Source organism: Felis catus, chromosome X (assembly GCF_018350175.1).
Source record: "Felis catus isolate Fca126 chromosome X, F.catus_Fca126_mat1.0, whole genome shotgun sequence".
Taxonomy (NCBI): domain Eukaryota; kingdom Metazoa; phylum Chordata; class Mammalia; order Carnivora; family Felidae; genus Felis; species Felis catus.
The window spans coordinates 46,875,033-46,887,471 of NC_058386.1; the positions used below are offsets into that span (position 1 = coordinate 46,875,033).

At 41.4% G+C, this 12,439-nt stretch overlaps 1 protein-coding gene across 1 annotated transcript in view; it reads right to left on the reverse strand.

Moving 5' to 3' along the window:
• Positions 1–859: 859 nt before the first annotated feature.
• The window catches only part of FAM120C (family with sequence similarity 120C), a 121,030-nt gene continuing 109,450 nt past the window's right edge, over positions 860–12,439 (reverse strand). The window contains exons 11-16 of the mRNA XM_006943756.5: positions 11,739–11,853; positions 9,686–9,895; positions 8,324–8,525; positions 6,054–6,192; positions 5,791–5,848; positions 860–4,126 (exon numbers count right to left, since the gene is read on the reverse strand). Of these exons, the coding sequence (XP_006943818.1) occupies positions 3,872–4,126; positions 5,791–5,848; positions 6,054–6,192; positions 8,324–8,525; positions 9,686–9,895; positions 11,739–11,853 (979 nt within the window). The 3' untranslated portion in view covers positions 860–3,871. The remainder of the gene's footprint in view (positions 4,127–5,790; positions 5,849–6,053; positions 6,193–8,323; positions 8,526–9,685; positions 9,896–11,738; positions 11,854–12,439) is intronic.

Here is a 12,439-nt window from a genome sequence, read left to right on the forward strand (position 1 = left end):
CTTAGAACATCAAAATGACCTCTGACAATATTGAGGGTAATTAGCAGTAATAAGGGAATAAGTGCACTGAGCTCTACCTGCCCCAGCAGACTACTGCAGTAAGCCAAGGGAAAGAAAGTGGAAAGTCAAATTAAAGATGCCAAAGTCACAAGAGGGAGAATAATAGAGAGTGACATACAATGGAACAGTGAAAACTTACCCCCTGCCCTCAAACCCCAAGCATATTTAGGAAATATGCATTAGGAAGTGAACAAGTAACAATGATTAAACCTTAGTAGAATTACACTAGCTACTTTAAACTGTGGTCTACTTGTGTTGTCATTTCAAAGGAAGTGGGGGTCTTAGAGACTGAAAGGGTAGCACTGACATGCCCACACAAGCCTTCTAAGGTTCCAACGGACTGGATCACTATAACCAAACAGTTACTTCCACATTCTTCCTACCCTACGTAAGCATTCCTCCCCCCACCCCCCCCCACCCCCACCTTAACCACCCTCCCTAATGCCTTGTCTGGCTGTTTTTCTCAGTGATCAAAAAAAGTTCATGTGACTTGGCCAATGATGCCAGAAAATCAAGATGGAGACAAAAATCAAATGTCACTGGCCAAACCAAGTGCCATTTTTGGGCTTTAAAGTCTACCTGAAGTCCTCCTGGCTCAGAATGAAAATGATGCAAGTGAGCAAAAGTTTGTCAGGCCTGGTTCAGGCCAGACTGGCCACTGAATAAGGGTGGGAATTTTAGGCTGACCCCAAGACAGGCCAGCAGAAATCAAGATGCCAAGTCCTTGGGAGTCAGTGGCTATATACAACCAGGGTTGCTTTTGCTTGTGGCCCTACAAGGTCAAGGGGTTGTTTCTGGGGGTTCCTATATGACTTTGTTCAAGAGAGGCACACAAATCATAGTCAGAAATGGAGCCTCAAGTAAAGGATGACAGTCTCTTCAAATGGTACTAGCAGCAAAGATCAGACCCACCTTCCCCAATTTGTCCTCAGGTAAGAAAAAGTTCATCTTCCAGTAATGAACCTTAGCCTTTCTGGCTTCAAAACTGTAGATTTTGGTAGATAAATTAAAATACAGGAATATGGCCCTTTATGGTTCTTTATTATGACCTTCCAAACCCAAAATGCTGAATCCAAATAAAAATCAAGGTTGGAAGTGAGCCACTTATTTCACCCTTGGCCAGGTTAGGAGAAAGCAGAGGGGTGTGAAAGGGAGAAAAGCAAGCCTTTTGGCAAACTGGAATCACCCCTGTCAAAGCAGCAATTTTACTTCTCACAGTGAATGCCTACAAAATAAATTTTCTTAAGGCTGTGAGAGTTAACAATACTGTCACTTGATTGTGTCGAATAGATTCAAGATGCATAGAAATGGCAACTGAAGAAAATACCTTTCCATATAACTCCAAGTACTTCCTATTAGAAAATGGTGTCTATATATTTAATTTAACTCAGCTCAGTAATTCTGGTTATTTTTAGAGATTCAAAGGATCCCTCCCTTTTTGGCTCCAGAAAGAAATTTCCAAGCTGTCTAAGTTCAGTACCGAATCCCTCTCTTGCTGGACATAGAAATCCTAACCTTCAAGATTTTTGTGAAAGTCTGAGCAGGCCCAAGAGAAGGGGGGGGGGGGACCAAATTAAAGGAGCAAATTCCAAAGAGGAGGCTTTTGTACACTTTGTTTCTGGTTATATCTTGCTAGGTGTTCACTTTTGTCATCTTGCTTTGGTTTATGTAAGAAGTGTCTGGGCAGGGGGAGAGACATTCTAAGGGCTCCCTCCCCCTACAAGTTGTAGGTTCTCTTAAACTGGGCTAGACTAGGATTAAACAGTCTGAGACTGTTTTCAATCTCTCATGATGCGCTCATTGTAAGTGGGCAGTAAGCAAACAGACTTTTGGTTGTCTGGAAAATAATCACCAAGGACTTACTGTGGGTTAAGGTGCATGGGGTTTTTCAAAAAGAGAGAGAAATCCTGCTAGAAGTCTAGTCAGTTGAATTCTTGTAGACATGGTACTTCTTGGGCAAGAGTATCACAAAGCCCAAAAGGAGATGTGTGAGGCTGAAAGCCTCAATTCCTGAATGAAGACACAATGCTAATCTGTTGTAAGCCATGTTCCCATCCCTCATACTTAAGCTGCTGAGGAGGGAAACTGGAAATGCAAGGTTGCCTCAAGAGTATCTCTGGCAGGGAAGAACAGCTTTTTTGTCCTGGGCAGATTCTGGCCTCATCAGGGGCTGGGAACCTTTACAGAGTACCCGCAAAGGCCTGGGCCAGAGTCCTCTGAAGTCTTCCTTGCAAAGCAAATGAAAAGATCCAGTAGTCAAAATGTCAATGAACAAATAAAACAATCTAGGCATGTAAAACCAAATTGTCGATTTCCTCACACTTCCCTACCCCATGTTTCCAATGCTAGTTCTCTCCTTCAGGGATTCATGGCAATCAATTCTAGCCTGAGGTCGGTTTGACCCAGAAGCTCCAGATGAGATTTCCTCCAAATTAACTGCAAGCCCTGGTAATCACCTCCCATCCCCCTTCTCTCTCTGAACTAGGCTGCTCTAGCAGAAGGAAATGCCCAAATATTCCCCACCCCATTCCAACCTTCTTGTTCACTATATGGGATGTGAGGACTCCGTTCAAGATTAAACTTGTGACAACCCAACTGTTTGTTGTTCTGAACGGGCAATCTCTGGAAAGTACTTTTTTGTCTGCTTTAGAGAAGCCCATCTTCTCATAACCGATGGGCTGTGACTCAGTAAGGATTTTAAAGTGTGGTCTTTTGAAACCCACCACTCCATAGCAGTGGAAGCATTTCTGGGAAATTCAGCAAATCTTCTGGGACATCACCATGTATGTAGGTACGTGTGCACACACACACATACACACACACACACATATATTTATATATATAAAATATGTATAGATAAATAGATCTGTCTCTTTATATAAAGGGTATGTGTATGCATATAGATACACACATTCATATATACATACACCCACACACCCATACCCAAACACACACACGCACACACACGCACACACCATCTTTTGAGTTCCTTTTCGTACTCAGTTTCATTACATTGATTCCCACCCTTTCAGGGTGTGGGCAGCAGGGAGTGGGTGAACTGCACCACATCTTCTATTTTACAAACAATGCATTAGTTCAGAGGCAGGAAAAATCTGCCCGTACTTTTCTGACTCACTTGAATCCCCCAGTACAAAGGCCATTGGTAGTTTTTTTTAAAAGTGTATAAAATAAAAAATAAAATAAAATAAAATAACCAATACTATTTCACTTCCCTGAAAACATTTACCTATCTGATTGTCAGGCCAGAGTTAGAGGCGGTTGTATAAAATCCTGGGTTAGGTGAATGGGGGGAAAGAACGAGAGGAAGGCAGATACTGATTATATACCAAGGTCTCACGAATTCATAGAGAAAAAAGCAAGGTAGGAAGCCACAGACAGCAGTCCCTGCCATCCCACAAGTTTTGTAAAGAGTAACATGATGAAGACTCAGAAAACCAAAGCTGGAGCTTTTCTATAGGGCCTTACATGATGACACCAGATTTCTGACAGACACTGCCTTACTACACTCCCAGGGGAGGCAAAGAGAATACTGGCATTACATATTCTACTTGAGAATAGGACCTAGTCCTGTTGCCATTCATCTTTTACCAGAGCTTCCCCAGAAGCAGACCACGAAGTCTGGAGGTCAGAAAAAGACAGGGAAAGGGAAAAGATGAATACAATAGGATGTCCCAACAAAATCTTGGATAAATCTAGGGTAAGCATTTATGTCTTCCTCTAACTTGGGCCTACAATCAGAAAGGTAAAGGTTTTCCTCTCTTCCTGATCTGCTGAAGCCATCTTCTGCTCATTATTCCTCCTTCTGTTGTGCCACAGTTCCTAGCTTTTGCTCTCGTAAGCGGCTCTTCTCCCCATTCTTCACGGGGAAGTAGCGGTTACCATTAGTACACACATTGCTGTCTCTGGATAAGGCACACTGTGATGGAGCTGGAAGATGATGATCACTCTTCTCTTCCTTGATCAATGTGCCATTGTTTCCATTTACCTGTGAGTGGGACCGACCCTGATGAGGCTCTAGGGATTTAGAAACTCCATCTGAAGTGCTCTGTCAAAAACAGATATATTCAGTTGAAATGGTAATCCCAGACTGACAGTTCCCAAGCATGTTCGTAAGCTAGCTTGCAGAAGCTGCTTCAGTTCTTCAAAAACATCAGAAAGCCCAAAGCCTGTAAACACCTAGTAAAGTGTGCTCTGATAACTGTCCTGAGAACTTAGGGTGACCACAGATGGATTTGACTGAAACTCAATGGCTGAGACAACAACATAATGACATAGACATCATTTATAAAGCTTTACAATGTATTTTTCTAATACTAGTCAGAACCCTAAATGGTAGATATTATGCACCATTTACAGATGAGGGAGCTGAGGCTCAGAAAGATTAAAGTACATTGCTCAAGGACACTCAGATAGAATGAAGTAGCGGGCGCCTGGGTGGCTCAGTTGGTTAAGTGTCCAACCCTTGATTTGGACTCAGGTCATGATCTCACGGTTCGTGAGATGGACAGCACCACTGTCCAGGGATGATGCTTTAGCTAAAAACAAAGTCAACATGAGAACTTTCTTGGACAGGCTACCTCTGGAGTAGATAACAGTATCCCCAGTAATCTTAGCAATGAGAAACTTATGATCATCCACAATCCCTTCTTTTCCCTTAGTTTCTTCATGTGTAAAAAAAATAATAATAACAGTACCTATTTTTTACATTCCTATAAGGATTCAATGAGACACTCCATGTAAAGCACTTAGAATGTGATGTGCCTGGCACACTGTAAGAACTCAATAAATGCTAGCTAATATCATGTTTTGATTCCATGTACCCAAGCAAACTTCTGATATCATGGCTTCCCTTACAGCTTGCACTTACATGAAGAAAGCTCTGGTAGAAATGGTTAAGAGCATATGCATTAGAGTCAGCCAGACCTAAGTCTGAGTCTTGTCTCTAACAATTAGAGTTGTTATACTGTAGTAGAATCAGGACAATCAGGACAGGGAAGGATTTTGGAATCGTCAGCTCAGGCTGGAATGGCAACTTGGATGTTGACTTGATGGATAATTTTGGGTAAGATGTTTCATCCCTCTGAGCCTCAGTTTCCTCTGTTTAAAATGGAGAATCCTGTGGTGCCTGGGTTGCTCAGCTGGTTAACTGTCCAACTCTTGATATGGGCTCAGGTCATGATATTTGGGGAGAGGGGTATGTCTAATGAACATCAGTGGAAACTGTTATAGTTCACGGTGTACATTAGAGGACAGTTTAAGACCATTTTGAGCCATCAGGAATAAGCAAAATGGCAACAACTCCTTCTTTCTCATATTCAGCAAAGGCCAAAGTCCAATTTTCTAAGCATCTCTGGTAGAAAGCCCTCAGAAAACCCTGAGAAGCTGGCAATCCCACTGTTAACTTCACTTTGGCCCCTTTTCTGGCTGCATGTAGCACATACTATGCTAGGTACAGGTGTTCAGGACACAGTACCTGGTTTCTATCCTGTGGCTTCACTCAGGGAGAAAGATGACACTCTGCAGCACTGTGGGAACAGTGTGGGCAGTTAACACTCACTAACTCACAGCTAGAGAGCGAGGGAATGAAATCAAATGCTGGGAGTAGCTAGGAAAACTCACAGTTTTCTGGCCTGATCTGATCATTTGCAAGTTAGCTGAAAAGACAAGATGTATCAAACAGAAGGTAGATAATCTCAGAACGGTGCTTACTTGTTTATTTCCTTTTTTGTGTCCTTTGGATCCTCTACCAGTCTGTTCTTTTCCATGCCTGTAGAAAGTGAGGGGAAAAGTGATCCTGAGGAATATATAAAACCCACATTTTCACTTAATTAATCACCTCCTCTAGGAAGTTTGACCCTCTTATGGAAAGTTAGTCAATGCCTCTTACCTTAATGGAAGTATTCAATAGGTGGATATTTTCCCAATAGCACCTTGATTAACACTAGCTCATACCAACCTATTGGAATACATACCCTTTTCCTGGCCCACCAACCGAGACCACTTGCATGCCAAAAGAGCCTCGGCCCCTGGAGGACCTGCTGCCAGCCCACTGGCCCACAACCATCCCAGCAATCTCCAGTTTTCCTCCTTGAGGAGGGATTGGATGGAGACCTGGAGAGATAGGAAGAAGGAAGTAATGAATGCTAAGTGCAAGGTAGGATAAGAAGTGGAAACACAGATCCTACAGCCCACCTACCCTGCTTATTTCCATTTCTCTATGATAAACACTCTGTCATAACAACAAAGGTTCATGGTGGAAACAAATTTAGGGACAGGGGGTTGAAGCTCTGTACACATCCACTTTATTTTTTTAAATGTTTGTTTGTTTGTTTGTTTATAGGGCAAGTGCGTGCACAAATGGGGAAGGGGCAGAGAGAGAGGGAGAGACAGAATCCCAAGCAGGCTCTGCACTGTCAGCGCAGAGTCCAATGTAGGGCTTGAGCTCATGAACTGTGAGATCATGGCCTGAGCCAAAATCAAGAGTAGGATGCTTAACAGGTTGAGCCACCCAGGTGCCCTGTGTACACATCTACTTTAGCAAGTGGGGTATGGACAATTCATTTTTTTGCTACAGGGCCTGGCACATAGTAGCTATTCAATAGTTGCTGAAAGAATGAATGTCCTAAAATCTAGTTATTAGAAAATTATAAGCCAAATGCCACTTCTATTTTCCTTTCTTTTTTCTTTGCATTAAAGTTTAGTTGACATATAATGTTACATTAGTTTCAGGTGTACAACCTAGTGCTTCGACAACTCTGTAGTTATGCTGTGCTCACCACAGTACAGCTACCATCTGTCACCATTCAATGCTATTACAATACCATTGACCTTATTCCCTATGCCATGCCTTTCATTCCTGTGACTTACTCATTCCATAACTCATTCCACTCTCCTTTACCCATTTTGCCCATCCCCTCAACGTTCCTCCCCTAAGGCAACCATAAGTTCCTTCTCTGTTTATGGGTCTGGATTCTGCTTTTTGTTTATTCATTTGGACCAAAACCACTTTTCTTTTTCTTTTTAAGCTTTTATTCAAATTTCAGTTAGTTAATATTAAAGTGGGCCTAAACCATTTTTGATTCAAATATGTATCACTACACAATGGAGGATCAGCCAAACCAGCAAACTGAACTGAAAATAATGAAACTAAACTGAAAGTAATCTATAATTAATAAGCAAGAATAGCAACAGTTGAAAACCAGAACCAATTCAAGACAAGATAGCATATCTCTTTAAAACAGGAAATTCCAACTCAGTCTGTATGAGCTCACAAGCACAGTAGAGCTTTGTAATTTGGCATAAAAGGAAGCCTTCATAGAATCCACAGTTCTAGTAAACCTTTAATTTTAGTTTATGGAAAAAAAAAGCAAATGTTAATAACCCTCTACTCATTTAGCCAGTTGTCAGTAAAGAGCCCTTCATTCATATAACAGTGTCTAAGGTACCAGGGTACTAGCCAGTTCTAAGAGGGCTAGAAAGACTTGCCTTTGGGGATCTTACTGTGGCCTTTGAGGAGGCAGAAGGCTCTTCATGAACCACCAGTAACTGGAGACTAGGCATCACTGGGAGCTGGGACAATGGCAAGGATCTCCTGAGAACTTAGCCTTAATTAAAGCTGTCTTCTGAGACACAATAAAATCAACATGCAAAGAATGGGAACAAAGATCTGTAAAGTCAGCTTCAAGGAATGGACTGAATGGCTGGCTCCCTGGTTTGTAAAACTTGATCATTACCTGACTGAACAGAGCAAACATCCACATTGCTCGTCCAAGTAGAGCCTTGAACTAAATATGCATACTGAATTTTATGACCCTAGATAAACTTCCAGCTTTATTTTTTTTAAGTAGGTTTCACGCTCAGGGTGGAGCCCAACACAGGGCTTGAACTCACGACCCTGAGATCAAGACCTGAGCTAAGAATCAGACACTTAACAGATTGAGCCCCCGAAGAACCTCCCCAGCTTTATTATTTTTAAAATGATGAACAGTGGACAACAAATACCTTGAACCATAGAAATGACATTCCCACCTGATCACAGAACCTTGATACTTCATGTCAAAATGTCCCTATTAAAAAATCCTGTTTCACCAAGGTTGAGTTATTAGGATCAGTATCTTTGTTTCAGGCACAGTATTGGGCCTGATATATATGAAACTGCTGATTCTGTGACTGGTACTAACTACCAGATGGGTTATTATGAAATAGATTGAGGATGACAAATACATCACTCATAGGTACTGACCTGTGAATCCCCGGCTCCTTCCTTGAGGGGGAGGTGGCATTGAGCCCATGGCTCGGGAATAAAGTGAAACAGGGTAGAGAGGGGGCACCATGGGAGGCACAAAAGTAGGTGACGGAAGTAGAGCAGAAGGTGGTGGATGGTTCATGTTGACTCCTTCAAGGATACTCTGTCTCATCTTTTCCACTTTGGTTGCCAGATCAGCCTTCAAATGAAGAACAGAATTAATAACAGCAGCTGCCATTTTTTTTAACATCTTTGTTTCAGGCACAGTATTGGGCACTCTAGGGACAGTCTCACAAATCTATTCCCATTAAGAGAACTGAGGCCTGGAGTTAAATGGCTCAAGGAGTCATACTCAGGGAAACCTGTCTGGCACCAAAGACCCACTTTTTGCATGACACCAAACTACCACACTAGCTCTGACCGAGGCCTTGTGAGGCACATTGACTAGGTCAAGGGAGACAAATATAACAATAAGTATTTACTGATGGTCTGTCACACGACCAGAAATAGGTTAGGTTATTTTTTAAGGTGGATAGAACAGAGTTAGGTGAAAGAATAAAACCTGACATGCACAAAGTTTTTTAACCTTCTCCCCCATACCCAAGATCAGAGACCATGACCTCTGTCCAGGAGAAGCCCATGCCTCTAGTCCAGAGATCAGCAAACCTGTTCTGAAAAGGGCCAGATAGGATTTGTAGGCCATGTGGTCTCTGTCACAACTATACAACTCTGCTGTTGTGGTGGGAAAGCAGTCATAAGCAATATGTAAATGAATGGATGTGGCTGTGTTCCAATAAAACCTTATTGGAATAAAAATTTCAAGGTTTTCAGTTTTGAGGTATTTTGCCACCCCCTGCTCTAGTCCCTCAGCTCATTCCCCCCAAGTGGATAAAGGAGTAAGTAAGGGTTCCTTTCCCTGTCTTTCCTAAGGTTTCATTGTAAAGAATCCCCTGCTTCTACTCTGTCATCTACTTTACTATTCTCTTCTAGTTCCAAACATAGTTCCTTTACAAAGGTTATCACCATTTGCAGAAGTGACTTACAGTTTTTGCAAATAAGGGAAATGAAATCCTAAGAATTGCAGGAAAGCCCTATTCCATGGGAAGGAAATACTCAGATAAGAAAACAATAGGAAAATTTGGTGTTCATAAAAAACACTTTCCAACGTATGGTTTTATAACATGGACATATCAGACTCTGGGCCTTTGGGATTATCCTTGACCCAGTTAGGTTAATGTCACACATTCCCCTACTTCTGCTACCTCCCTCTCCAATGTCTCTGTTCCTTTCCACCCTCTGCCCATTCATCCCCACAGTGGATCAGAGATGGCTCTTAGCAGCTGCCCAACATAAAGGTACCTGGCCATCACAGAGCTCAACCAGGGATACTCGCTCTCGGCCTGCTTTAATCAACTTGCTCTGGAACAGCTTGCCATCAAAGTAAATCCAGGGGCAGCAGTGCTCCCACGGGACTGGCTGGCCACAGGCATCATTGGCAAACAGAGCTGTGTCGACCCCACTCATGAAGAGGGCAGCAAGCTGGATCCCTCGGGCATCCAGTTTCTCAATCTGAAACCACCACAGAGGAAAAACTACTATTAAAAACTGTTACTGGTTACATCTACTCTTGTTCCTGTTATTCTGATTATTCAAATTAAACTTGAGCGTGTTGCCTTTTAATATAGACATTTGAGTGCACAAGCAGCTTCTATCCATGTCACTCCCTGACACAGTTTGAAAGATACTCATTACAGTTTGAAAGATACTCATTACAAAAAAAAAAAAAGACATCAGCTTTAAAACTTCAAAAAGGCACCAACCATTTTGTTTTTACCTGTCAAGTTAGAAAAAATTTAAAAATCCAAAGAGAAAAAGAACACCCAGTGCTGATAAGGATGGAATAAATGGGCACATTCATATAAAGCTGATGAAAAATGTACATTACAATTAAGCAGTATGTGAATAACCCTGAAAAATATTCACATTTCTTGACTCAGTAATCCTACTTTCATGAATCTATTCTAAGGAAGTAGAGCTATGAATAAAACTCTATGCATAAAGATTTTAATTGTAATGTTACATCTAATAGGGGAAAACTAGAAACCAAATGGCCAACATTATAATAATTAGCTGATACATGCATATAATAAATTTCTTAAACTTTTTTAAGACATAGAAAATATGTGCTATGTTAAGTTTAAAAACACAATATGTAATCACATACACAATACCTCAACTGTGTAGAAAATGTTTATATTTATTATCTCAAGTTCGCATGGTAGATGGCTTCAACAGGAAAAGGAGAAATACTTGCAAGTCCCCTCCTACATGTGATCTGGAGACAGTAACTGCCCTAGGGCCAAGCAATATTATACTTACTGTAAGGAGGAACCAACACTGTTTTTCTTAGACTGTTTTTGTCTTTCCCTTAGTTAACCTCACTTAAAGGAAGATTCTGTTAGCTTTATTAGGCTAGATCTTTTCCACGTTTATCCTAGGGCCTCAAAAAACCATGGCCACTGAAGTCAGGAGAGGGGTGTTCTGCATTAATAGCTAGTATTATTGGATTCTGTGTACTTAAGATATGCAAGACACTGTTCTAGGTGTTTTGCATGGATTATTTACTTTATTTAATATCCCTACAAATAAGGAAACTGAAGCAAGAGAGGTTAAGCAACCTGCCTCAGATCACACAGCTAGGATGCAATGAAGCTGAGATTCAAACCCAAGGCAGACTGGCTTCAGAGCCTACCTTTTAAACTACTGTGTTCTGGGGCCCCTGGGTGGCTCAGTTGGATAAACGTCCGACTTCGGCTCAGGTCATGATCTCACAGTTTGTGGTTCGAGCCCCGTGTCGGTCTCTGTGCTGATAGCTCAGAGCCTGGAGCCTGCTTTGGAATCTGTGTCTCCCTCTCTCTCTGCCCCTCCCCTGCTCGAGCTCTGTCTCTGTCTCAAAAATAAATAAACTTGAAAAAAAATTAAACTACTATGTTCTACTGCGTTCAGTTAGATGGTGGATTTGCTTTCTTCCTTATGTTCTTCTAGACTTCTCTCTAACATCCAATAAATATTACTAAAAAGGCAGGCATTTACTCAGAGACAAACTCAGGACACAAGGAAGAATCCCCTGTAGTGTATCTTGCAAGAGTCAGAAACCTTACCATAGTTTGTGGCCACAACTTATTTGTAATGTATAATATCCATCTTTTCTGTCCATTCTCACCTATCAGTATGGGAGCAGTGGTGCAGGTACCTCTTGGTTTTATTAATAAACATACATGATTGGCTAAAGTAAATCAAACATTTGTCTGTAGAACTTACTCTTCTCCTCAGCACCAGGGGAAAAAAAAGACCAAAAGGAAAGCATTGAGCTCATAAAAGAAAGATTTTAAGTTAGGTTAAATCAAATCACCTTGAGTTCTTGAAGTTGATCTGGCTCATAAAGCTGGGTAGATACTGCCTGTGCAAGGAAAGTGTCTAGCTCATGGCGATGCAGGATTCGGCCACCAGGCCACTGAACCATGTATCTAGAAAATAAAAGCATAATTATTAAGGTAAAAAAGCTCATTTATTCCTTTCACAAACACTTATTAAGCTAAGAACCTATCACGGGCCAGGTTTTGACAATTTCAGTAGAATAAAGTTAAAGCATCTTCGCCTTTGGTTATTGCAGTCTAGGTGGTAGAGGAGACAGGCATGTGACTCAACAATGACAGGAGAGTGTGATAAGTATCAAGATAGAAGAATGTACAGGGTGCTACAAGAGCACAGGAGAGGGCTAGGCTAAAGGAGTGAGGGAGGGTATCCTGAAAAAATAGCAGGAGCTGGGTTTCAAAGGGCCTGTAGAAATTAGTAAAAAAAAAAAAAAAAAAAAAAAAGCGGGGAAGGATGTTCTAGTTGAGGGAACAGTATATGTAAAGGCATAGAGGTGTGGAGTTCAGTATGATATAGTAGGTTCCATAACTCAAAAAGATATCTGCACCCCCATGTTCACTACAGCAGCATTTACAATAGTTAAGACATGGAAACTACCTAAGTGTCCACTGATGGATGAGTGGATAAAGCAGTTGTGGTATATATACAAATACAACGAATATTATTCAACCATAAAAA